Source organism: Fulmarus glacialis, unplaced genomic scaffold (assembly GCF_000690835.1).
Source record: "Fulmarus glacialis isolate BGI_N327 unplaced genomic scaffold, ASM69083v1 scaffold8055, whole genome shotgun sequence".
NCBI lineage: Eukaryota > Metazoa > Chordata > Aves > Procellariiformes > Procellariidae > Fulmarus > Fulmarus glacialis.
In genome coordinates this window covers 58160-86074 of record NW_009214900.1, presented here as the reverse complement: position 1 = coordinate 86074, position 27915 = coordinate 58160, and the positions used below count along the sequence as shown (strand labels likewise).

The window sequence follows — 27915 nt, the reverse complement described above, 5'->3', positions numbered from 1 at the left end:
ATGAATAAATAGGATCTGATGTGAAATCATCCTTGGATTAAATGCTTTGAGAGAAAGTCATGTTAAAATCAACATGAACTTTATTCTGCAAACATAAATTAACAGGAGGTGATGATGCCAGGGCTCAGTTACCGTAGTACTTTGCATTTGTCTTTGTCATGTTTATTTTCTCTCCATTTAGTGCTAGTGCAAATCACTGAAATTATACTTCAATCTTGTGGAAAAAATAATTTGCTTGAGAGAGAATATTATTTTTCTTTCTCCCAAGAGATAATATTTAATAGTTATTGCCTCCACATTGTGCCTCAAACTTGTGAAATAAACACAGCAGATCTTTTATGAGTGAGCTATCCTACAATTACTGTTGCACTCAGAAAAACATCTACGGTGTGTGACTGAATAGCTGAAATACCTCTCACACACATATAGCAAAGAATGTAAAATCCTCACATTGGGTTAAAAGTTCAATGAATAATATGGGATAAAGATGGTGATGATAAATTTTGAAAGAAAATAACAATAAATGTTGGCTGAAGATCTAAATAATAATATTGCATGTGGGACTGTAAATACAATGCAGCCAAATAAGTAACCTAGAGTAGGAGCCTTGCATTTTTGTTTTAGAAATGTTTAAAAATAGGTGGGTTTTTTTTCTTCCATCTTCACAGTGCTGTATTTAAAACTATTTTACTCTAGTGTGCACTACACTTCCCACTCTACATTTCTAATTAAAGTGTTTGTTGTTATTTGGAGCCTCGCTGTGTGAAATTAAATAAGCATTTTTTTAACATCCATAAAATAAATCAAACATTTTTCTCATCTGAAATACACACAATTCAGTCACAGCAAGCTTATTTCTCTGTTTCTTTTGTTTTCTTTTTTTATCTGCCTGGTAAGCCAATTTTCTGCTTAAGAACTACTGGTTAAAACTCTTATTTGTTTTGATATGTGGACTTCATCCTTTCCCAGCACTCTATGTAAGATACTTCTTTTATGTGTTCGAAGATTTGCACTGAGAAGAGTGATACTGCCCACACTGGTGGGGGCTAGTGCTATTATTTCTTTCAAACATAAAATGAAAGAAAGTATTTTAACTAGCATAATTCAGGCCCCTTATTTACAAAGATTAATAGATTCCTGTACTTGGATTGTTATGATTTCTGACCCGAGGATTTGAGAACTTGACATGTATAGTATCCCTCATACTGCTGATTAGCTGATGCAGAGCACAGGCCAGTACTGCAAGGGGAAAACAATATAAATGTGCAGTAGTGGTGTATGACTGCCACATTAATAAGGGAAATATGCATAAATTATGTGGACAATATTTGAATACATTTACTATATTTTTGTAGCGTACATGTCACGAAACTGAAAGGGACTTTTAAAATGTTTTATTATTTAATTATTTATTTTACAGAAAGTAATTGGTTTTACTTCATGCAAAGTACTTCCAGAAATCTTCCCTTGAAATCCAAGGCTAAGTGCTTAGTCCAAGATTTGTGGAAAGCACTTAACGTTGAATGGGATTATACACCCCACCATGAGATATTACAGCTCTGTCTTTTTAGATCCACTGCCCTGTCCCCTGGTCCGCAAATCCTACAGTTGTCCTACCCACTTCTGAGGGAACTCCTCCAGCTTTTGTCTTCCCATTCCCCAAGCAAATGTTTTGTTAACTTAAAGATATATTGCTATTTTAATGTTCCCCTTTAGGGTTCCAGAGAACTACTGCTCACCGGGAAGGAATCCCAGCAGATTCCTTTAAATGGACTGCTAAAGCACTACGTGCACTACATTTACTAGCATGTGGCTACTTACCAGATAGAAAAACAATTGGCAGGTAATGGAGTACCATCTTCTTGGAAAAAAAAAAAAGATATTTTGATTGTTAGACTTCTTATTTTTCAAAAGCATTATCTTGGCCTTATTAACATGTTTCTGTAGTTGTACGTCTCTCTGCTTTAGTTTTCCAGTTAACAGCATGAAGAATTAATAATAAAAATCATTTCTAACAGAGAAACTCAAATCTTCCCTCTCAGATGAAAGAGAATATCCATTTTTTTTTTCCCTTCAGAGTGCCAAATACCAGTTACATTCAGCAAAACTGGAAACCAGAACAAAGAGGTCTCTCGGTACTCTTCCTCCAAGAGGCACATGAGGCCACTGATGCATGAGAAGCAGCTTATCTGTTCCAATCTAAGGAGAAATGTTTCTCTTGTTTTCAGCCAGAATATGAACAGTAATATCTAGAAAAGTTTCCTTTAAGCCTAATTTGTTTAAACATTATGTCAAAACTTATGTTTTGAAATGCAGCAAATAGTCTTTCCCTCCTCGCAGGAACTTTTTCCTAGTTTAGAATTGCATTATATACAGCAACCAGCCTTACCCTAGACTTCATTTCAAGGATTTGCTCTCAAAATTATGTGAAGCTAGGAAGCTTCTCATCTTAAGGCTCATTAAATTAGCCTTCCAAAATATAAGATTTTACTTTGTTTTAAATTCAAAGCAGCGAGCAACATTTTGTCCCACTTTTGCTCTAACAAGGCAGAACAAAATTATTAATAGGGTGCAGTTCGCTTGCTGACTCTCAAACGATCAGATGACAACATTTATTTTTCTGTGACTATTTTCATTGCTGTTTTCCAGCAGTCACTCCTATGGAGTTGTAAAATCCATGTTTCATGTGTTTTCTTCTCTATTGTCTTAACCTTCAAGGCCAGTCTCTCTTCAGAATTTAATAGTGCTTTCAGTCTTTCATCTCTCATAGGCTTGATTATTGTGTGGATCTTCATGACTTTCTTGTAGCTTGTGAGGAGATGTCCAGAGAGGAACACTGGTTTTGGATCAAAATATGTAGATGAATAATGCAGTGCATTGAAACCTGCCACAGTAAGACAGAAATCTGAGTCCCAGAGGGCCTCAAGGCTCATTTCACTGAAGTTATGGAAGCTTTGAAGACTTGCTTGGGCAAGATTTCTATTTCACATATTTGAAAGGCAGCTACCTGGGTCTCTATACATACTCTTAGGGAAAACTGCAGAACAAACAATAACACTTCACCTTGTCTTTATTTGGGGTTAGAGAGCTCTGTGGTCACAGTAATCCTTTGTCCACAATAACCTTTTTTACGGGTTTCCTTGCTATGCAATTTAATACCCTAATAAGCTGCACATTTCAGCAGTTCTAATATCTGCACAGTAGCCACTGCACATTTTGTGGGCATAAATGACTAGTTTGGTGAGGGAATGGTGGAGGTAAGAAAATGTTTTTCAGACTGTATAAATAATTTAATCTTTTATTTCCTCTTTGGTATATATTTTCATTGATCACTACTTTGTTGAAATCGGTTTACCTGGTTTTCACAAGTTGGATGCATTGGCTTCTGGATTAGATGCTTTTGCATTAAGTGGTTCTTTGCACGTCCGTGACTACTCATCTTAAAGTAGCTAAAACTTTTGTATTAACCAGCAGCTGGTTTGCAGCCACAGAATTGTAATAATCCTTTTTTCTTTCTTTTGAATGAGAAACCCTTTTGCTGACAAAATAAGTAAACTGTCAGAACAAAACATCCTAATCAGTCTGATCAACATCCCAAATAACTTGTTTATGAATTCATCATTTGCTTCTGAAGTAATGGGTAGTATGCCAAAAATATCTTAATTTCTTGTTCTCCTCCTTTGCAGGATGAAAAGCTAAATTATATGTTCAGTTGGTCTTGTGATCTGTGGAAATCAAATTTAAACTGCTTTAACATTATGTGTGCATTTCTGTTTTCAACCTGAAATTTCCAGATTTCCTCCCTTGCCCTCTGTCTGCCTTTTAATCACATTTGTTACCCCTTTCTGTGTAAATGGTACTTGCATACCACCTGGACTCAAAAGAAGGGGCTTCCAAAATTAGTGGCAGGTCAGCAGCTTTAGTTTATAGTGTGAAGAATGCTATGGGTATACCTGAGGGTGGGGTTTGGCTCAGTTTGACATTTTCCTTTCACTCTTTATTTCTGCATGAACAAACACCAGCAAGTTTCGACTGACTTCCACTACTCTTATTCTTCTAGAGACATTGGTTTTCTTTCTCTTTCAGAGAAATAGCTTTTCATAAGCTAATTTGTAACTTATTTACAACTGGTATTTCTCCCACAGTTTCCCTGCTCGAGTCCTGTACAACACCTCTCGCTCAAACCCATATATTTAGGACATGAATCTTCATTGGTCTCCACTGTTGCCTCCATCACTTTATGGTTCTTCCCATGTTTCCACACTACAAATTCTTGCTCTTTGCCAGCTGCTGGTTTTGTATCATATTCGGCCTTTGTGTTCTTCCAGTCTATTCAACCTTCAGGTACCCCTAAATGGTCCCCCTTTTCTGCTATCACAAATTCATTTATTCTGCATCTAAAGCTGTATGGCACCAAAGAACTTCTACCACCTACTCATTTGGCAATGTATAGTGTACATTGTTTAAACATGCCATTGTTTCTACCACTATAGTGTAATATTTTCTGTTACCATGGCCCAGAGCAAATGATCAAAAATCCTCTACGTGTGATGCTCAGAGTAACCTATTATAAATTTTTCCAGAAATTTTGGGATTTCTCCCCAACCCCACTTGTGAATAATCAGTTATTCTTTTATATCAGTCAGCTGCTCATTTCTCCTCTTACCAACATTGTTAGGACCATCCCCTCTTTTATCTTCTATTCTGCTAGCCTATTATATACTCTGGACAAACAAATATGGTTCAAACGGTATTGCAGGGTTTTTTAATCAAAAGGAATTAACCTTTTAAAAGTTAAAACAGTAGATTTTACAACCCCATTTCTAAAATGCGTATTTGTTTTAGCTTACTGACCCATGAGAAAGCCTATTTGCAGCAGTCTATTTTTTAAATCCTCAAAGTAAGAATAAATTGTTACAAATGACTACCAAAACTTTTTGGATATTTATCAGGTTCTGAGTTACGTCCGTACAGAATGGGATCCACTCGATGCTAGCTTCAGCACTAATCAGCCTTACCAGGTTTACACGGTAGAGCACTCTATCTCCGCAGACAAAGAGCCCATGGCTGATAGCTGCATCTACAAGTGTGTTAGGAACAAAATTCAGTGTGCAGCAGTCACCAGAATACCACTACGATCCAAGGCCATCAGCTGTTGCAGAGATGTTACAGAAGACAAACTAGTCCTGGGTTGTGAAGATTCATCAATAATTCTGTATGAAGCCTACAACCAAGTGACTCTGTTAGCCCAAGCAGAACTGTTGCCTGCTTTAATAACCTACCACCCTTCTGGAGCCATATTGATGGCTGGAAGCTCTCAAGGGGAATTGCAACTTTTTGACACGGCACTGTCCCCAATTAAAATTCAGCTCTTGGCACAAGACTATTCACCTGAGGCAACTCTGCAATTCAGTAAACACTTTGACGTGCCTAGCAGCCTCATCCAGATCCAGTGGGCTGCTCCTCAAGTTGCATCTGCCAGCACTGACGGCACAGATGTTCATGATCTTTTGTTGGTTAGATTCGACAAAGGACCCTTAGGAGTACTTCAGTTTAAACTTGGTAAGTTACCGAGCACATCTGTTGAACCTTGAGCTGTCAAGGAAACATCTGTACCTCACAAGTCTTTTGTAGTTTGAAAGCAACACCCTCATTTTAGATATATGGGACCATAGCCTTAAAAGCACGTTGTCCAATGATATCTGAAGATGTGAACCAAGGAGTTCATTATGTTTCACAATTACTTAGTATCTTTTCATGTGGGGTCTGACAGAATAGGACCCTGATCTGTTGCTGGATCAGAGTCCCACTGTGTTACCTATTACTCTAATAAAGCATAACAATTTCTGATCTTGAAAATTCTTTTATTCTGTAGTACATAATTTTAGGAAATTTATTCATTAGTTCATTCATGTATGTCGTGGTTTAACCCCACGCAGCCGCTCGCTCACCCCACCCCCTCCGGTGGGATGGGGGAGAGAATCGGGAGGGCACAAGTAGGAAAACTCCCGGGTTGAGATAAAAACAGTTTAATAATTGAAATAAAACAAAATAGAACAGTAATAGTAGCAATGAGAACAACAACAATAACAGAATATACAAAGCAGGCGATGCACAGTGCAACTGTTCACCGACCACCGACCGCGTGTCACGAACAGGGGTGAGCCCCCCCACCACCTGGTTTTTATACTGGGCATGATGTCACATGGTATCGAATACCCCATTGGCCAGCTGGGTCCACCACCCCGGCTGTGCTCCCTCCCCCCCACCCCGTGCGAGCATCACCCAGCAACAGCCAAAGCATCAATGGGCCATCAACGCTCCTTTCATACCAAACCCAAAACACAGCACACCCCCCAAGCTACTGGGAAGAAAGTTAACTCTGTCCCAGATGGAACCAGGACAATGTAGTAATACCCCTAACAAGCTAAAATAAGCTATTTTTAATAATAGGATAATAATGCTATTTTCTTTCCTAAAATTTTGTGTGTGTGTATGATGCAACTGTCCTTTCCATTATAATGTATATTTGTCCCAGTACTCTGTTCCTCCTGACTTCAGTACATGAAGTTACACCATTTCTTTCCCTGAAGACTTTTCACACAAGAAGGAAGGTTTTCATAACCTTCAGAGAAGTTTGGTCTCTCAATTAATTTGCCAGGAGTTGTGAATAAAAGAAGTAGTAATAATACTAATTTTAGAATTTATATAGCACTTCTCATTTTAGGTGTAAGGAGACTTTAAGACAGTAAAACCATAACTATCTTCATTTTACAAACAGAATAACAAGAAGCGGTAAAGGAAAGCTAAAAGGCTTTCCAAGAGTTACACAACAAGACAGTGGCTGAACTAAGAATAAAACCCCTGCAGTTGCTCATCAGTGAGAACTGTATTCATTCAATTCAAGTCAGGCAAGTTACAGTGGTGCAAACCCACTGTGAGAGCTAAAAAAACAATCATGCTTAAATCTTCTGACTACCAAGCCAGTGTTTCAGCAGGGCAGACAGCCATGTCGAATATACTCATCCTGGAAAATTTCAGCATTTTGCCCATTGTCTGTCCAAGGAAACAGGATTGCCTTTTCTTTTGTATAAAGCTATTGAGATTAGGAAGAAGCCTTTTTTTAAAAAAACTAGGTGACAGTAAGGTTTGAAAATCTACTTTCTTTCTTTACTGATTGAGACATGCATGTGCTTTTGTGGGGAAGAATCCTAAAAGTACTGCAGACCTAAACATTTGAAAGACTGAATTTAAAAAACTTAACAAAGTACGCCAGTGCAAAAAGGTAAATTAATATAATAGGATGTTAGCAACAAAAATGTTGGATTGGCTTATAGTTATATAGTTTTAAAAGAGCTGATCCAGATTATTACTGTTATCCAAAAATACTATTAAAAAACTGTTTACAAGTTATCATTTATTTTGAGATAATTCAGCTGCATTATGTTCAATGACAGGTTTAATAGTTGCAGAACACTAATTATAACAGCTATTTGATGTTTTTGTGCATGTTGGCCATTAAAAAAAAAACCTCTAAATTACCTCTTACCTGTCAAGCAGAAGGCACTCTACCCACATCTACCTTGCTTTTCTTCAGTTCTCCCTTGTGGGGTTTTCTCACAACAGCTTTCCAGAAAGCACAGCTTTCCCCTTGCTATCTTTAGCACATTTATGTTCTTACGAAGGCAAACAGGCTCTCAGTGCAGGGATTTAGAGGCCTTTCCTGCTAATTGCCAGCTTGTAAACTTAATTGGACTGTCTCCCTGGGCACCGTTCCTAAATCAATTAGGCAGCGAGTTGGCTGTCACCTCTTTTTCCCAAGCAGGTTGCCTGGAAGCGCACCACCCAGGAGAAGTCAAGCATCCAAAGGGGAAGATGTTGACCTCTACAGCTGAAAGTTATCACATTTTAAAATTCATTCCGTATAATTACTGTAAAATCTCTTCTAGGAAGAAGGCAAAGCTCTCTCCATCCCTCCCTCCCTCTCTTCCTCTTTGTAGTCCACTGTGCAAAAATATGCTGTTCTCTATTGCATCCTGGCTTTCAGCTTTACCCCTCTTCTCAGTTTGCCACACTACCAAGGTGATTCTGCGTTGATTAGTCAGCCCCTCTTCCCAACCTCAGCAGTTTTTAGGTCTCTGCTATTTAAGAAATAATACAAATATAAATTATGCCGAAAATTTAGGGGTCCATGACAGCAAAACCCAGACAGGCATTCAGGACTGAAGTAAAATCCGTAATTAACTCATGGCTTGGAGTTGTTTCCCATAGAAGTCAGTTAAGAAACTATGTCAATGAGAATAGGCAAATATGTTTTTAACTTCCAGCTGACGTATTATGATTTTGGACAAGTTCTGTGAATTCTCCATTGTGCTGTCTAGCCAGATTTATTTCAGGAAAAGATTCATATTAAATTTACCCTCAAACATTAATGGCAAATATTTTTGGTGTCTAATGCCAAACTCATTTTCAAAAGCATTGCGGCTTCTTGTCGTTGATGTCAACCCAGATCTTAGATAATGCCAAACTTGGTACTGGTGCCAGTGGTTCAGCATTGCTGGCCTCGAAAGACATTTTAAATATAGTATTATATTTAATCAGCATGCAAATAAGTATTTTCTTCTTCACTTAGTGATTAATGTGAAGATTGCCCAGCTTATGTAATATTTTAAAAACACTAAACATTTAGGAAGAATAAAGTCTACCATAACAATTAGATATTATCACACATACACAGGTTAAACATGGATATTACACAGTATAATGTCCATAGGCTTTAATACATGCAAATGTAAAGTGAAATACAATAGACAGCCATGTCTTTTCTTTAATGACACTACAAAACTAAAGTATTTCTGTTACAAAAAATAAATATGTAAGCTCTTTTTCCCAAAGCGTCAGATCTGTATATGCAAGTTCTCAGCATGTTACTTGTCCTCGAGCTATAGTCAGATGTTTTCCTCTACTTTTTTTTCCTCAGTTCTTATTTTACCTCACAAACAATATTCACAACTACATTTATGAAAATTTTGTGAGGTATGTTTTCTATATATCAGGTCTGCTTTTCTCTGTTAGCAGATTTTTTTTTCCCCCAGCCATCCTATGGCTTTAATATCAGTATTGAAATTCAGCTTCTTCCCTTTCTCATCAGAATTTTTTCCTTAAAATTAGTTTTGACAAACAACATCAGAATATAAACTAAGAAAATAAAAAAACACATTATGTTTTTGTTTAAAGAGAGGGGAACAGTAAATTTATTCTGGTCTCTTTCTAATATCTGGAGCCGTAGTGGTAAAGAATACTCTAGCACAGTGACCCAAAGCAATCAAGAATTGCTAAAATGCCATGTGTGGCCTATGTCACATGATCATATGGGTAGTCAGAGACAATAAATAACATTACTCTCTGCAGCTTTTCAATCACCTTTTCTGTTCAGAAGCTGAGACCTACAAGTCAAGAAAATTCTTGAAAAAAGTATTTTAATTTCTACTTTTCAGAGATAGAGTGCTGTAGATAAATCATGTTCTCATGGAGTAAGCAATGTGTTGCTTGTTTTTTTCCCTTACGGCAAGCATGTTCTTGATTTCATGTGCAACTGCAATTCAAAGGTCCCTAAATGTTGATATCTTTCATGATATCCACTCACAGAAGAAATGCTTCACTTGGAGAATTTTGCCAAGCTAGAAGTAAGTTCTAGAGCAATTGCAATACAGAGAGTAATTGAGTAACTGCTGCTTTGAAGTTCGAGCTGCTATAACCTTGTATACATAGGTGCGTTTCTGTGAGACAAATTTCCCTACAGGAAGGAGGTGCTAGGAACATGAATTTATTACCTCCAATACAAGAATAATAAACTGGGAATAAGCTTTTTCTACCATGTTTAAAACAAGCTTCATTACATGGTGTTGTCACTAATAGATATTGGCCGCATTCACTCACCCCCCTGTGTGTGAAGTTCACTGATGGTTTTTCTCTGCTGTCCAAAGGACCCTCAGCCTACAGGAAGGAGGTGCTAGGAACATGAATTTATTACCTCCAATACAAGAATAATAAACTGGGAATAAGCTTTTTCTACCATGTTTAAAACAAGCTTCATTACATGGTGTTGTCACTAATAGATATTGGCCGCATTCACTCACCCCCCTGTGTGTGAAGTTCACTGATGGTTTTTCTCTGCTGTCCAAAGGACCCTCAGTCTAAATATACCAAGATGACAAGGGGCTATCTCACATAAAAATTTAATAGTGAAACTCATTAACTTAAACTTCCTAATTTTAACCAACAGCAATTATTTTTAACTGTGCTGAAAAGTAGTCAGCTAGTGGTTTACATGCTCGTAACACTATCTTTGGTTTTAATATTTCCTGTAAAAGGTGTGATCACAAGAGGACAGCTGGGCCTTGTGGAAATCATCCACCAGTACATTCGTTACGATGAGATACACGAGGCAATTAATGTCCTGAACACCATGAACTGGAACACGATGGGTCGTCAGTGTTACATATGCTTGAGTGCCATTGTCAATCACCTTCTTAAACAAAAGCTTACACCAGACAGAGAAGGTAAGGGACTGATGGTATTTTTAATGTATTTTTCTGGTGTCTTTGTAATTCATATGACAATATATTTATTGACTCTATAAAGAAGACAATAGTGAGAATCCAGGCAGTCAGCCAGATTGTGGTACTCCGTAATCAAATGTCACATGTAGACAAGTAATTTCAATAAAATGTGGATCAATGTGTTGATTGCATTTTAGTTCATTTGTATCAATAGTGATACTAAAATAATACATATTTTAATATATATATATGGTGTAGGCATGACTTTTATATATAGCACTATCTTATATGTGCTGTAACTTTATTACATTACATAAATTTAGCTTATGTTAAGGACTAATGCTAGTTAAGATAAGATTCAACTGTTTGTTATGTATTCATACTGAGACAGCACCAACTTAAGGAGGGATGTTTTCCTGCAACGGGGACAAGAGATTTTAGTATGGTTTTTAAGGTGCTTTTGAAGGGTCATTCTTTCATTACAAGATCCAAAGGCTTTGAATATACTATCCTCTGCTGCCTCCTTTAGGATTATAGCATTTGTCCGCACTGTAATCTTCTGGCCCCCTGCAGTAGTAGCTGGGTTCCCTCACAAGAAATGATGAATTTTAGGTTCAGCCTCGTCTCTGCTGAAGCCTGGTGTGATGCCTTCCTCTTGATTTGCTGTCTATCTTGAAACTCAATAGACTTTAAGATGTGAAGTGCCTTGATTTAGTGAAGGTGTTATCCTCCAGTCTAGCAGGCAGACAGCTGGGGACCAGGCGTCTTTTGTGGCAAGAAAGAATACTTAGGATTCTGGTGTGTTTGATGATAGAAAAACTCCAAGGTGTCCTACATTGCTGCCAAGCCATCAGCTATCCCATTTTGGGGGATCTGATTAAAAAAATCCCTGCACTGCAAACATAGCATATCAATTCTAAATAAAACACGCTTTTAAAAGGACCCATGAAAAGGGATGGTTTTCAAACTCTTGTAAAAATATGCACATTATAAATAGATGTCTGTGGTTTCCCCTCATGCAGCTCCCTAACACTGTTTACAGCAGACGGAATTTCATTCTGTCCAGGAGTTATTCTATATGAATCTAACAAATTTGGCATGGTAATTTGTTTTCTTTTTTATTAGCAAAACCCAGTGGGGCCTTTTATTTATAGCGATGGGGCAGTTATCTTTGAGATCTTTATTCTGCCTTCAACATCAAGCTGGGCTATGTAATGAATCTATAACTGTGCTAGTAGTTACGCATATTCCATGTACATTGAAATATTTCAGAAGTACAAAACATGCTGTCAAGAAAACAGCAATGGCAAGAGAGTATGGCTTGTTTTTGCAAAGGTACTGCTGTATTCAATTTTAATCTAAATTGACTGCTGCTTTGAAAGAAAATACCTTTAAAGTTCAACTTATCTTACTGTCTAGATTTAAGATAATGCAAAACCTAATTTACTAACAGTTTGCCTGTGTTCCTAACACAGTACTAGTAGCACATTTAATGCTATCAAGCCTAATAAAACAAAATGTAACTATGCTTGGAAATAAAGAACCATTATCACTAAAGACAGAAGTGGCTAGTTCAAACAAACGTTAATAACAGCAAATCAATGAGATTTTGTCTGCCTAATGAGACAATAGGTTATATTTTGCTTTTAAAGCCCACACAAAATTCTGATTAGCAGTAGCAGTTTGCACATTCACTCTGAAAGGAGAACCTACATAGCAAATATATAGCAAATTCTCCCTGTTCTGCCTATAAGGACTTGTACTACGTGTTAACTCTCAAGCAGAAGTCACATAATATAAATATTATTGATCATTAAATTTCCTTCAGCTAAGCATGTGGGACACAAAAGTATACTGTGTATTTTCTTGTATTATTTATAATTTTGTATTAAAAACATGTAGCAAAATGCCTAAGAGCTCCAGCTGTGGAGTATAGCAGTCAGAAAGTATTTAAAGCGGAGAGAACTTCTGTAACAAAATGGCTTTATTTTATTGATTACAAGGGAGGTTATCCTGTTTCCCACCACATCACGCTGTAGGAGAGTCAAACCCTTAGGGTTTCTGGACCCTTTTATTTAAAGTTTTTAAAGAACTGTTGGCTGAAGGAGGTTCCTTAGACCTCAAGGCCATCACAAGAAGGGTTCTGTCACCCGCTGACCTAACACAATAATCCCTGAAAAACTGAACTTCCTTGTTGTTTGCCTAAGAGGACAAAGACAATTTGAGCTAATTGAGAGTTGATCTGGACAAACTTGTTCAAACTGTTTTACTCTTATGAATCACTTTTAATTGTACGCTGCTGGTGAGAACTTGATGTGTTATAGACTTCTTCATCCTTTTGACAGCTTTTGTTGCTCAAAGTCATTGTCAACTCTGCCTCAAAGTGAAAGTTTATATGCACATTTGTGTTTGTACAATCTGTCATATTTTAATTTTATCTCTCCTACAACAACATCACATTTCATCAGTGTTTTGAGGAATTTGACTGACTGCAAACATGAGCAACCTGTTGTAATTGAAACAGTTTCCCTTGTTTCATTGCTGCTGTGTTTGAACTCCATAGCACAGCTTGAGGCAAGCCTTGGAACGTTTTATGCTCCAACAAGACCCCTCTTGGATACAACCGTGCTGGAGTACAGGGACCCAATCAGCAGATATGCAAGAAGGTTCTTCCACCACCTGCTCAGGTGAATGACAGTTTCAACTTCTATCAACTTAAAATTAATTGCATATTTCAATAACTACCTACTTTAATGTGGTTAACATTTTCCAAAAGGACCACCCCTGAAAAAAATGCATTCATTGTTACTGTTTGTTTAACTTGCACTTCGTTCCTTTCAAGTACAGTATTGCAGATAAAATGCTATTCAGAGCTCTTCTATCATCAATACACTTAAAATGAATCACCCTTTGCCTTTTTGCTCGATAGAAAAAAGATGGCATGCTTCTGAGAGATTTATATTCACCAACTGCTTGCATATTAACTATTGAAACAGCTTACAAACTTGGAGAAAACACCGAGTTTAAATAGATGCTAAAATGCAAATGAACAGTGCATGGTCCAAGACATTTTTGTCTTTGCACCATTGAAATCTGAGCATTTTCTTATTCTCATCCTCAGAGTTCTCGTACAGAAATTCATATTCCAGTAATTTTCAGTGAATTTTCGGTGCCATTAAAATAAGAGGAGAAAATGAAATGTGGCATTTGTCTGTAAATTATATGACATTAGAAGAGTCATGATACCAAATTCAGCTAGAATTTATAGTACATTGGTTTATTGCTATATTCTTCCTTCATAATAAATTAACAGGCTAAATTTCAATCAGTTATAAATATCAATATACAGCAGTTTAACCTGTTCATGTGTTCAACCACAAATACAGCTGAAACATTGCCTCTGAGAATTATCCAGTGGGTGAAAATAAGGAGAAATGACCTTCTGAATGATACAATGTTTGTAACACCTTATTGAGGAGTGTGGATGGACACGTTGAGAAGACTTGCAAGGCACCCTTTTTCAGTGATTCATCCAGATTATATACATTGTCTGCATATGCAAAGCTAGGAACTGCAAGTTACTTTGATAGTACAGTTTGTGCTTTTTTCAAATCTTAAAGAGAAATATTTTATACTGTCTTCTGCATTTTGAATCTGTTTTTCTGCTAAACAGGTCCATTCCAAAGGGGAAATTATTCTAAGTAGAAGAATGCTCCAAATATCTGCATAATATGCACCAGCCTTTCATTGGAGTTTTCTTAATAGATGTGGCCACAATAGTGGGTACAAACTCTGCTTTTGCCTTTCTCCTAGAAACCAGCAGGGAAGATCTATTGCTGCAAAGGCCAGCTGTAGTGGCTGTGGGCCAGTTGCCTGCAGAGGACGGATGCGGAAAGAATGCCTCAGAGATTGCTGAGAGGTGTAACTATAGTGCTCTTACATCTGCAAGAGAAAGGTGTATTCCCTCTGACTCAGGATTTGCTTCCAAATGCTAGCAGGCATGCAGAGGCATGGGGCCCTGGCTAAGCTTTCAGCCCTTGGGCTGCTGAACACAGCTGAAACACTGACTCAATCCCCCTAGCAAACAAGAAGCTTCAGTGTCAGAATGCTGCCTGGACAGCGTGGGGCACAGACAGGAGGTGTGTAGGAGAGTCTCCCCGTGTCTTTTACCTCTACTATAAAGCAGCCCTTGAACAATCTACTGTTGTGGCAGTTTTTGGAACAAATGTGCGTTATTTTGCTGTTTCCCTATTGTCAAAGGGATTTGTATTCAACTGAATCAAAGTGATAGGATCATGTGATTGCTGCAGAACAGATGGTAATGCTTAAAGCTTATCTGAGAAGACATAATCTAAGTACAAAATGAAATGTTCAAAAATGGGAGATTTATCTGATAGAAAGCAAGGAAATGATGTCCAGAGTTGATCTTTATTGTATTAAAGTGGCTGTGCCTTAATTGGTGTTTATTTCCTTTTAGATGTTTTCTTAAGTGACTAGAATGATTTGAATGTAGGCTAAGCAGAGAGTACTACAGATTTGTTGGAGGAATGGTAAAACATGGTTCTGGGTGAGAGAATGACATCTAGGTGCGATGCAATGTCTAGGAAAATCATAGGGAGGCACAATGCTCGCTTATTTTTTCAGGCATGTGAAAGTTGCAGCCGCTGCTATTATGTCTGTGAGGAGCCAGCAAGGCAAGCCACTTCTGCCAGCTTGCATTTACAACTGTAGGTTCAGAACAAGAAGAAAAGTGAGGAGAGAATTATGTTCTTGCCTTTTCAGGTCACCGTGTTATGCCCATGAGGACGCTGAAAATGGAGTAGTCCTCTCACTACCTGTTTGTCAGAGACAGCAACTGTATCTGTGTGTCAGGAAGACTACATCTGAAGTCACGTATATGCTCTCTGTCTCAACCTTTGTTATTTGATTTATTCACTTTTTTACCCTTACTCATTTAGCACTAAATACTTGCAGGCTAGTTACAAATAGTTAATTAATCTCTTCGGAGTGAATTTGTGTTACCGCCGATGTGTCTGCATGACCAAACAAGAAGACTCGAATGCAGATGCACTGTAAACTGTCAATGCCAACTTGATGCAGCACTAGGGGACATTTGTTACTCTCTTGTGAGCATGAGGAGACAAAAGCAAAGTGATCACTTTGTTCTGTGTTGCAGCAAGTGGAAGAAACGTAGTGCTTCCTAAATTATGTGCACTATAAGCATGGCTGATATTCAAAAAAATGTGTCTTGGAATAGAGTAGGGCCTTCCGCAATTCCTTTGGGCTTCAGAGGAAGCAAGCAGCAGATGCACAGAAATTAAATCTATAGGATAAGGGGCTAAAGCACACAGGGAGAAACTCAGAAGTGGGGTAGGAAGAATGAGGAAAGTGGGGTAAGGAGCATGAGTAGAAGACAAGGAATTGGGGACGAAGGACTAAAGGCAGGGATAGGGACATGCAGAGTCCTGCAAAAGGGCAGAGTGGGAGTACAGAGCGAAATGGGGGAAGACAGCTTAAGATGTGTGTGGTGGGCTATAGAGGAGACCAGACACATAAGAGATGGACAGGGAAGGGCGGAGTCTTTCATGCAAGATTAAAACATTAAAACACTTAAATGTTTCTAGATCTAAATCTGAAAAATGTTCATGTAAACAAAAGTTTTCATCCCCCTCTCCAGCTTTCCTTTGAATGCCCCACCAATCTGCCTTAAGCTTTTTCTAGAAGGACCTACTCTTGGGAGAGAAATATTAATTCGTTCTACATGCTGAGACAATCTTTGACCTGCCTGCTGAGTCTGCCAAAAAGGTGCCAGTTATTGTTGTACTTTTTAAGATGTGAGTGTCTGCATTTACTAGAATTGAGAAATACAGTTATCTTTTCAGAAAGGCTATCCTCACCTAGTAATAATCATGTGCCAATGATTTTAATCTTTACTGTAGGCTGAGAGGTTGTATATCCAGTTGCAAATAACTGGAGACATCCATTTTCGCATTATCAGTGAGATTATAGGCTAACTATTTTTCTACCATCAAAGAGATCAGTTTCTAGAAAACGCTGAACGCTGTGATGGTAGGTTCCCTCTTTTAGGTATCGGGCACTTTAGAAAGAGGATGCTCCGTCATTACTGGCTGTATTGCAAGTATGGGTTAGAAAATGGTGCTGCAACCTGGGGTGGGCCAAGGAACACTGACAGCACAATTGAAATGGATCGCAATTAGAAGGAAATAAAATGCTTTGCAACATGTTTGACGCAGCCATGTTATTTGTATCCATCGTTATAAAAGCTAAGTTCTTAAATTTGCAAACCATGCAGCATCTTCAGCTTCCATGAAAACAGAAGCTTAGAGATTTGCAGGTATAAGCCCTGAATATAGAATATGGAATACCTCCAAAAACAGGCGTTCAGTATACAAAACTAAAATTAAAGGCCTCTTAATTATATGCCAGGGATCCATTACAACAGTATTTATGGAATGAATAATTATTTTCACTTTAAATTCTTATCTATAATTAAAAAATACAGGAACTGAATTACAAGTATAGAAATGTATCTTAGGTGTTCCTTGCCACTTGAGTAGCACTCCGGTATTTTATTATGATGTCACTGCTTATAATAATACAATGCATTATATCATTATGTAAAATGTTGAGCAGAGGTGGATTTATTAGGAAGCCTTGGGGAGCTGTAACCCTCTTGCCCCCAACCTTTTGTTGAGCACTGCCTACTAAGTGTATTTGTGTAATGGGGGGGTGGCTGCACAACCTCCTGCCTCTGTATAAGAGCCTCATCTAGCCGTGTACAGAACATGGAACGGGACGGAATAGTTTTTCACTCGTTAACTGTGGCATCACTGACTCATGGCTTTGCTTCACTCTGATCAAACATTCGTAAATTGTACTTGTCATATTTTCTAATGCATGAAATTATCTTGTTTGTTTGACACACACACAGAGGCACAAACACACGCCTGCTCTGTTTTGTTCAAGTTTTTCTGTCTTTCTCAGAGAGACAGTGAGAAAGTAGAATGAGCTGGAGGTAAAGGCTGGGCTGGTAAGTGAAGTCTGAAATGCAGCTCAGGAGTTGTAGAATTAGAATGGAACCACATCTCTGTGTTTCTGCTGTGCCCTTTCCTCCTTTGTAATTCAGTTCTTATGTTTGTGAATGCGCAGTTTAAGTATCTTTTTGCTTTTTTTTAAACATGGAAAAATAATAGGATTCAAAACTATTTGGACTTTTCCATCTGATAATTCCATTAAGAGAATGTAATTGGGTTTTTTTCCCATAGTACAAATATGTTTCCCTACGAAGCAAAGCTCTGTTGTAAATAACAAGATAGTGCATTTGCTTCTTTCAAGAGCTAAGTGCAGCTCTGATCACATTCACTGGTAGAATTTTGGATGGATTCATGAAAGATTATCCTTTGTCTGAATCCAAAAATGAAAACCTCCACCATGTTTTTACTGTTACTGTTTTTGTTCCTTCGCAAATCTTCTCAGAAGTGTTGTGTACTCTTCCCAGTGTTCAGTGTAAGATGCTACTGGTTAAATGCAGAGAAGAATTTAGCTACGTGTTGGGCAGAACGTTCATAAAGTGGTATGACTTTACACACAGAACTTGATAGAGCTCCTTTGTAAATAAACACTCACAAAGGAGATGAGAAAGTAGGTGGTCATTAGCATCAGGGGAGATCTGCTTCCAGCCAGTACTGATTTTTATGAATCACTTCACTATTCAAGAGTTCTGAAATGTACTGCTATACTACCTGACATGATGCCTTGACATAGTCAGTTATCACTTAAGTCCAAGACAGCCTTTGAAAAGCTAAAATAAAGCTCTTTCGCCCTGCAGGTACATCACTTATGCAGTACTCGCTACCCCTTGGTAAGCAGGTTCCCGTATCACTACACTGCAATCTGCAAAGTAGATATTCACTGAGAGTATTCCATTCTAAATAGGACCCTAAATCAAAGGTGAAAAAATGCCTCAGCTCCATAGGAATAGTTCCCAATCCCATCTGCTGCCAACTGTATGGAACTGAGGGACAGAGTGAGCAAAGAGATTTTATGATCCTTTTTTAAGAGCACCCTAAAAGTAGAATCTATAATTATATTGGTACATAGTGTGTCACAAAATATGTATAAACATTAATGATGACATGGTTCAGGACTAAGAATGTCTTTTATATTCATAAGGTAACCTATTAGGCATTAAATTATGCCTTCAGATAAAATGACCACTGATGTCAGTAAGGTTCTCTATTGTGGCCACATGAACAGAATTCATCTCTATGGGAGATGAATCTCTAAGTTCAGTAGCAGCATTCTGACTAAAGTAGCACCTTCTGGAGAGGACTTTGAAGAGTCATTTTTTGTCATCTTGTGAAAACGATCAAAACCAAAGGTTTTCATATTACCACAGCACTGATAAATGAGAATTTCAATTGCTGTGATGGAACTGCACATGAAAAGATTCCCCTGGTCATGCTTCTTGACCTGTTTTAGAAACAAGAAATAAAGGCACCTATTTAACGGAACTAGATTATTTTTGCAGTTAAAGAGGTTAAATATCTCAGGAAAAGTTTAGAATTAGAATGTCTTTGCTTCAGTCCTATGTTGCTAATGATTTTTTTTCTTAAACCAGCTCCAGAACACTTTTCAATTTCAGTCGGATGCTTTGATGCCACAGGAATGGCTCCAGGATTTAATTCTCTCGTGGTGATTACAATGTAAGAAATATTGAGCAAAATATCGGGGAGGGAGGGGGAACAAATGACATGACATAATTGCTTGAGAATAAAATCCCATGAAGATAAACCACAAGAAATCTCTGTCAGAGATTTGGGCAAGATTTTGTGCTGAACCTAATGGGAGATATTGCTTGGAGCATGGGAAAAATGGCCCCTCCCACACACCTAGAGCAGTCCCAGAGCTACTCTAGTACAAAGCCATTTTCCACAGCCACCAACAGATGGCTGTTTAGTGGCCCAGAGTGCCGTAAGTCCTCCAGTTCTCTGCTACGTCCCCACGCATGGGACTGCACTAGAAAAAAGGAACACAGAATAGCTACGCTGGACTAATGTTCTTTGTGCCAAGGCTATTCCCACATGCTGGTTAATCTGACTTTGATATTGCTACTTTTAGAAGCTGAGCCCACATAGAGACCATTGTTTTGTTGTGTTGTGTCGTGTAACTGATAATCTGCCCTCATAAGGTGGCTTTTTCTTGCTGTACTAGCTGTGCAATTCCCCTGAAATCTGAGGGGCTTTGGGTGTACATTGAGTGCAGAAACAATGCAAATATACCATATTCATGGACAAGAACTCAAGAATAAGTTCTTAACAACACATCTCCACCCTTGAGCAGCTGCAGTAAGTCACCTCAACTTCCCCTTGCACGTCATCAGTTACCCCATCAACTCTACCTAGTCACTAATGGTATCTCCTTCTGGAGTGACACTCAAAAATCTCTTCTTGAGGTCCTGACCAAGAACCTGAATTTAAGATTTTTTTTTTCGTTGCAGTCTTTCCAGATCGATTAATGTCTCATCTCTTTACCAAGATACTTTTTCTCCATTCATCTTCAGAGTCTTCCTGAGCCCCACCACTTCACTTTTCTGTATATGGACCATATGACAATATTCTGTCTTGAGCTCAGCTCATCAGATCAGAACAGAACATGGCTTGGCAGTCTGTAATCCATTTGTTGTGTGCAAAAAATTGTTTGTTTTCCTCCCTGAAGAGCTTTGTTTTTCTGACTTTTCTCCCACTTCCATCCAGTACCCTCCAGGAAGAGCTAATTGAATGGTCAGGCAGCCCTAGGCTTCCTATCTTCAAATGCAGAGCTCCCTTTTATGGTTCTTCAGAACTGAAGAGCCTGCTAAGGGAAGGATACCGTAAGTAAAATTTAGAACGAAAGTCAGCAATAGTCATTTGTCCAGTAACTGGATGTAGTATCTTGGGGGTGCACCTCACCTCTCCTGACTTAATAATGTAGCATTTAGATGTCCTACATGCTCATCTGGGCTTCCGCTGTAGTTAGTATAAAGACATGGGCACCCAAAGGATGAGTAATCCCATCGAAGGGAGATGTCTAAGATAAGCGTGAAGAATCAAACATCAGTGCCTATCAATTAACTATAAAGGGAGCCTACCTGATTAGCTTAAATTAGCCATGTAAAGGTGAGCTGTTTGAAGATAAATGGAATGATTTGCACTGTAAATGTCTAGCTCCTGTATCACATTATAACTGGCCAGTTAACAGAAAGATCTTAGATGCTCAGGTATAGTTTCTGTAATAGGAGAGACTAGCAAAAATATATGAAGAAGGATATACAGAAAGACACAAAAAGCAGATAGGCATGCAGATCTCTCTAAAAATCCGCTTTTGACCAGTTGGCCAGGATAGGAGAGGATGGGGATGTTTCTTAGTTTACACTGATAAGTGTTGAAGTATCAGTAAAACAGGTTATACTATAGATAGATAAACAGTAATATATGACCAGCACTAGATAAAATTAATCCAGAATTTCTAAAGGTAGTCAAGCATAAAATAGCTGAAATACACACTGTGGTGTGTAACCTCTTATTTAGAATGACCTTAGCACCTGAGGACAGGAACATGAGAAATATGTCAGTTTTTAAAACACAGTCTGGAGAGACCTTGAAGAACTATAGCCCTGTAAGTCCAACCTCTGTACCAGTGAAATTAGTAGAAACTATATTAAAAAAAATTGTGAACATACAGACAAATACGTTGTACTGGGGGAGGGTCAGCAGGATTTCTGTAAAGGCAAGTCAGGTCTCAAAACTCCAAATTATTTGATGTCAGCAATCATGTCAGTAATGGATATCCATCTGCTACTGATGAAAGTGTGACCATTGAAGACCTTTTTGGAAGGTCTCCCACCAAAATGTCTTAAAGAACCTAAGTTGCCACAGGATAAGAGGGAAGCTCCCCTTTCATAAATAAGTAATTCATTAAAAGGTAAGAAATAGAGTAAGAGTAAATGGTCAGTTGTCAATGGAGGTCACCGATGGAAATTGTAAGTATAGCAGATCTGTAAGTTACTTACTCATAAGTAACATGGCAAAGGAGCAAATACTGAGGTGCCAGCATTTGCTAATGATACTAAATTCTTAAGACTAGTAAAGATAGGGCCTGCTGTGAAGAACAGCAAAAGGGCTTCACAGGACTCAGTGACATAGTGTCAAAATTGAAGATAAAGTTAAATGTAAATAAGTTCAAAATGAAGAACATGGTGGGGGGTGACTCCTAACTTCATGTATAAAATGATGGAGTCTGAGCCCACCATTATTCTGGAAGAAATTTTAGTCTTATAACTCTACAGCTATAAAATAGTCAGTTCAGTGCTCAGCACAAGTACAAAAAGCAAATTGGATGCCAGGAATTCTTAGAAAAGGAATAGACAAGAAAACAGTGAACTTCAGTTCACCTGCATTTTGTGTGTAGTTTTGGAGTCCCATAATCTGTAAAAGGATATAGTAGAACTCAGAAAGCTTTAGGAAGGGCAGCCAGGATGATTAAAGGCATGAAACAGCTTTAGTGAAAGGAATGACTAAAGAGACTAGAATTCCTCAACCTATAGAGGAGGCAACTGAGATAGAGATCTATTAAATTGTGAGTATTAGGGAGAAAGAGCATAGTAAATGACTACTCCCTGCTTCTTCTAATACAAAAACTAGGGGTCATGAAGTGGAGGTAACACGTGGCAGTTTCAAAATATAGTGATTCTTCACATAACATATAATTAAAATATGAAGCTCCTTACCACAGGATGTTGTGGATGATAAAATTGAATATGAGTTGAAAGGCAAGGTTCAGGGAAGAGAAATTCACTGAGGAATACCAACATAGAAACCACCTCTGGCTCAGCAAATCCCTGAACCACAAATTGTTGGAGACTAAGAGAGTACTTAGGGAAGTATCACCATATGCTTGCCCTGTTCTTATATTCTTTCCTAGGCGCCTAGCTGTTGGCAAGGTATTAGGTTAGACGTACCTTCGGTCTGAGCAAATGGTCGTTCTTACGTTTTATGTTCTTGTACATGATGCTGTGCAGAAAAAGCATAAAATACTCATTAGTTTTCCATTTGCTCCCTCAAAAATGTGCCAAACTTCGTACAATCAAAGTTCTAGAGGATTTCTTGTCTGGCTTTCCTGTGGCTGTATTTGCTGTCATGGAGTTCTTATGTGTGGGAGTTTTATGAGCATTACCACTGCATTATTTTACTATAAAGAAATATTATTGGCTATTGACAAACCTAGATGATAGAAAAAGTAAATATACTGTAATGGACCTGTAACTCAACAAGTGATTCAAAATTTGGCCCTGCACCATGACTTTGTAATTAGATATTTATCTTTAGGCAGCCAGCTTTAGAAAATATTGAGCTAATACGTTTTTTCTGAGAAGTCTTAGCACTGAACAAACGCATCTTATCCAGTGTCAGGCATGAGGGAGAATTGGCCCTGTGCCTCATGGAAAGTCAAGGAGGAAAAGGGTCTGTTCATCTTAACTTTAATACCAAATTTCCATCTGCTGCAGTTTGAAATTGCAGAGATATCACACATATACAATAGGGATTTATTATAGAGGCAGCAACTCATCCTTAACCATAGCGATGATACTGGGCCCCTGTTACAGAGCTGTCTTTAGTGTGTAGACGTGCTGATACGTTTGCTCAATAAAATCCAGCTTTCAAGACATACTGTTAAGTTTACATGATCACCAGAGTGAGAGGGATAAAGCTGGAAAAGAAGAAAAGCAGAAGCGAATTAATGCAATAAAGGCTAGGATTTAACAGACAGGGTTGAGTAAAATAAATGTGAAACAACAGGTGTCACTGACTCTTATCAGCATTTTTAATTAACATCTGTTTTTAGCCCAGAGTACTTTGGAAGAGTATGTTGGAGTGTGTCTGTATTTAAAGATAAAGATAGACTGTTGAGAAGTTACTAAGTAGTAAGAGGTTGGGGGAACGGAGAGGTTTGGGGGTGGGGGGGCTCTGTTGGCTGGGGGCTGTTAGTTGCAGCTTAGAGAAACCTGAAGGAAAGCCACTATGATAAAATTGCAAGGTAGGGAAATATTGCTATGGCAACAAAATATATTATCTTGAAGGAAAATGAGTATGAAAAAGGAAATACAGTGTGTGGGAAATTCAACGGAAGTACACATTAGAAGAAGAGAAAACACTGAATCTAGTTTAAAAAGAAATAAACCATCATAGTTTCAATTTATATAATAATAATTTATAACAGTAATAAATTGCTGTTCCCCAGACTTTCATAGCACCTACTATTGAAAATCTCAGAGCCCTTGATAGACATGAAAGAATTATGCTACATAGTAGGAAAATGTTGCTGTTGCTCCCAACAGTCATGCTCTTCAGTGGCTAACCCCCATTGACCAACATCACATGGGAAACGTGACATAAATGTTCACAGAATCAGGATCTGTTAACTAGTATTTCTTTGGTTTAGACATAAGACAGCTCAATAGTTTTAAACTAGTGTTATTTTATAGTTAATTGAGCAAGGTCAACAAATAAATGATGTAGCTATTTTATAGCTAAAACTACTACTTTTTCTAGAATATTTCATACATCTAGACTATTTCTTACTGAATATGTATTTTAGAAGTTTAAATGATGCCTTCTTACTAAACTACTTCATTCAAAAATTATCTTGGTTCACTTGAAAATCTGACTCAAAAGATGCCTGGACAGCTTTTCTTTGAACATGGAAAGTCTGTTCTGAGAAGAAGTATGTATGTTTAACACAGAGTCATCTGAACTATTTCACACAAGAATACATTTAGGTTTCCTAGAGCAGAATATCATCCCAAAAGATTCGAATCACATGGTAAGATTTTTTTTTTTTTTCAGGATGGGAACGTCTTCAAGATTCACAGCCAGTTACAGCCCTCAAGGGCTTTCTCTGGCCAGGGAGTCATACTGTCTGGCTCCCCTTATTAGCTTTCTCTTTCCTCCTATTCTTTTAATTTGGTTGGTTTGTTTGTTTTCTTGCTTCATACCAGAGGGTACCCTTTGATGTGAAGGGCATTCGGTTCTACGCCCAACAATCTATAAAGTTATAGGTGGACTTCCTTTAGTTCAGAGATACGTAATTTGACAATATAGTTCAAGTAACAGAGATTTTGGGTGGCTTGAGATATTTGTGTCCATTTCAAATTTTCTTATGGTTATTCACTTTTACTTGAGACCTATTTTTGTATGACCTTTGAAAGGTTCCATAAGGGATTTCTTTTTAAACAAGTCACTCAGGCCCAAATCCAGCACTTCACTTAACATGCCCATATTTAGGGCCCATAGAAAATTATAGGTCATAAACCCATACATTAATGCTTTGTTAAATTTGGGCCTGAAGGGATGTATAGATTATACCTGGACAACCTATAGAGCTTCTGCATCTAAAATACAATTTAGAAGATTATCCCCTTGACTCACATACATATAGACCTGGTGGCTGTTTCTCTATTAGCCTTTGGTGTGCTCTGCAGCACTTGCTCTTCGTCAGTATGAGAGTATCTTACGAGGCAACAAGGTTGTGGACGCCCCCCGCAGAGGTTTGGTGTCCTGTTTAATCTAAAAAACTAGTAACATAATAGCATGAGGTTGGCAAAATAATACCACAGGTCGTAACTTACCAATGCATCCATTGATTCTTCCGTCAGTTCCCTACTAACTTAGAGAATCATTGATGGATCTCAACCAACTTTACAGAGGGTAGAAGTCTCAGAAACAAGCAAAAGCCTGCCAGTTTTGTGAAAATCGGCAACCAGTTAGGGTTAAATAAAATGCAGGAGGTTATCTCCATCCCAAAAAGCTACAGCGAAAGTTCAGCAGATATATGTTCTGCCAATGGAGATATGCACTGCTCAAAACCAAACGCAGTCTGCATTGCCTCTTGCTCAAACCATTGTTGGGAGTGAGCTGAGTATACACTGCTGGGAGAAGGACACTATATTGTGTGGAGCGTATTTTGGCAGGGCGCATAGGGAACAGGTGGAGTTACTGTGCTGAGGCCTGTGTAGGAGAAAGCATAGGAAACCAGTCAACAGTACTCTTTGCTGCTCACAGAATATTTTCTTTTAAAAAACAGCAGTTATGGTTTAAATTTCTGATTGTGATACATGAAACTTTTGGTATGCCTTTGCACATACATTGGTGTTGAAATAGTCTAGCTGCAGTAAACTAATAGCCAGCAATTAATTGATTTTTGCCAAAGGAGATCAGTAGTATCAGGGATAGTCTATTTTCCAGACAGTTCGTTATCCAAACAAATAATAAGAGATTATGAAGTAGCTTCAAAAGTTTTGAGACTGAGTCCACCAAATCATGAGATTCTGAAACACAGACTTACAGTTTGGGGAGAGAGGAAAAGATAGGTTCTTTGGAGAGTTCCTGATCTTTGGGCTGCATTCAATGGCCTGATTTTCTCTGCAACTATCTTATTTAAAATAGGGTGTTCTACTGAACTCATTAGGGTAAAATGGTATCAGTTTTTGGTTGACTTTTGTTTAAAGTGTTTTTTTAAAGTGTTTAAAGGGTTTTTTAACAAAATGTAAGATCTTGATGTATTTATGCCTCTCCAGGAACTCTAAGTAAAGTAGTATTTCGGCATTTGCTATAAAATGCAGGATATAAGTCTTCGACTAATACTATATTTTATATATAAAGGTTACAGTGCAATCTAAGTCTTCAGAATTTACTGAAATTTTACTTTAAAATATTTCCTTGAAGGTCAATAGAATTTCAGGGTTGTCATTTTAAGGATGCGCTGAAGTTACACCATCTATACCTGACTTCATTACACGTCAATATTTTTCATGTGAAATATATAAGACCTTAAGCCCTGGACCAAGGTTTTTTAAATGGTCTCTGAAGCTGTATCCTGAAATACATCTAAATGTCTTAGTCAGTGGTGTTATGTTCAACAGTTGGTTGAAAACCAATCTGTCCCCATTTAAATCAACCATTTAGCAACCTAGCCATGCACTTTTTACATTCTTTAACCTGATAATCTCTAATTATTCTGGCTCAGAATTCCACTGAAATGGGGTGCAGGGTCATTTTACAGATGTTGTTCTTTATTTTAATATTGTCTAATTTAAAAGGAAAATATTTCCGACAATAACTACATTTTTTGAGGAAAAAAAAGCATGAAAACCATTTCTGTTCCAAAAATTGCTGATATGAGAACTTATGGGAAACAGCTTCTTTTATGAATAATTATTATTATTGTGTTTAAGAAATGGGCAAGATGCCTAGAAATTGACTGAAAGAATGAGCTATTAAATTGAAATATTAAATGAAATAACTGAATTAAAAGTGATCATGTAAACCCTGCAGTAAATGTTGGGAGCTGTAGCTGATTGAACATATTTTCATCATCTGTTTTGTATGCTTAAATACAATTGCTTGATGTAAGTAAACACTTGATTGATATTCTGAATACTTTAAAATCTGCATATGCATCACAGAATACTGAACAATTAAAACTTAATTTCAGTGTAGTTTGATTACATGTAAATTATTTCAATATTCATTTTTTCCTGTTCTGTTTGTTCAGTGCATATTTAATATTCACTTTTTGAATGCATATCACCCTTGATTGGACTGTGAGATGAGGAGGACTCTGAAATTTCTTCCATTAAAAAGGATTGCCTTATAAATATTATTTGTGCCACAGCTCTTCCCCTGCAGATTATTTTCTAAATGTTGTGTACCCTTATTGAAGACAAGGAAAAAAACTGCTGCAGCCCTCCTTTATCAGCCCAGCACAAGGAATATGCTTACATGGTCAATGGGCATGTCTAAGAAGGCTTGTTGGTTGTAACTAGTCCCTAAAGAAATGTTTCCATCTTTTCTGCACTATATTTCTCTCTTGCTTGCATGAGCTCTCTCTCTCTTCCCTTCCTCCTCCCTCCACATGATTTTTTTCCCTGGTTCCTGGACTTTTTATGAGGTGTTATAATATTATGGCTAAGTATTACAAATATTTTTAAGTTGACCATTTTCAGCCTGAAAAATGTGTCTCTATCTTTAAGTGACCGCATTCAATTTAGGTGTTGTGGAATACAGATGAGAAAATTCTGCCTTTTGATATATTTGTAGAACCTCTCATAAAAACTGAAGAGACTTCTTTTCCCTTCTCCCCAGGCCCCAATCCGTGCACATGGTTTTGATCTACAGTATTTAAAATCACCTTATTTCTGAACATCCAGCAGGAGGAAACCGTGGGCATTTGATTCTCTTTTTATTTATGCTGGTGAAAACCAACAATAACCTCTCTGAAGTTAATAGATAAAATT

General features: G+C 37.8%; 1 protein-coding gene across 1 annotated transcript in view; it reads left to right on the top strand.

The window, feature by feature from the left end:
* WDPCP (WD repeat containing planar cell polarity effector) overlaps positions 1-27915 on the top strand; it is a gene marked incomplete at its 5' end in the record, with an annotated part of 92881 nt that overhangs the window by 12359 nt on the left and 52607 nt on the right. The window contains 3 exons of the mRNA XM_009578744.1: positions 4953-5562; positions 10374-10562; positions 13126-13249. Coding sequence (XP_009577039.1) covers positions 4953-5562; positions 10374-10562; positions 13126-13249 — 923 coding nt within the window. The remainder of the gene's footprint in view (positions 1-4952; positions 5563-10373; positions 10563-13125; positions 13250-27915) is intronic.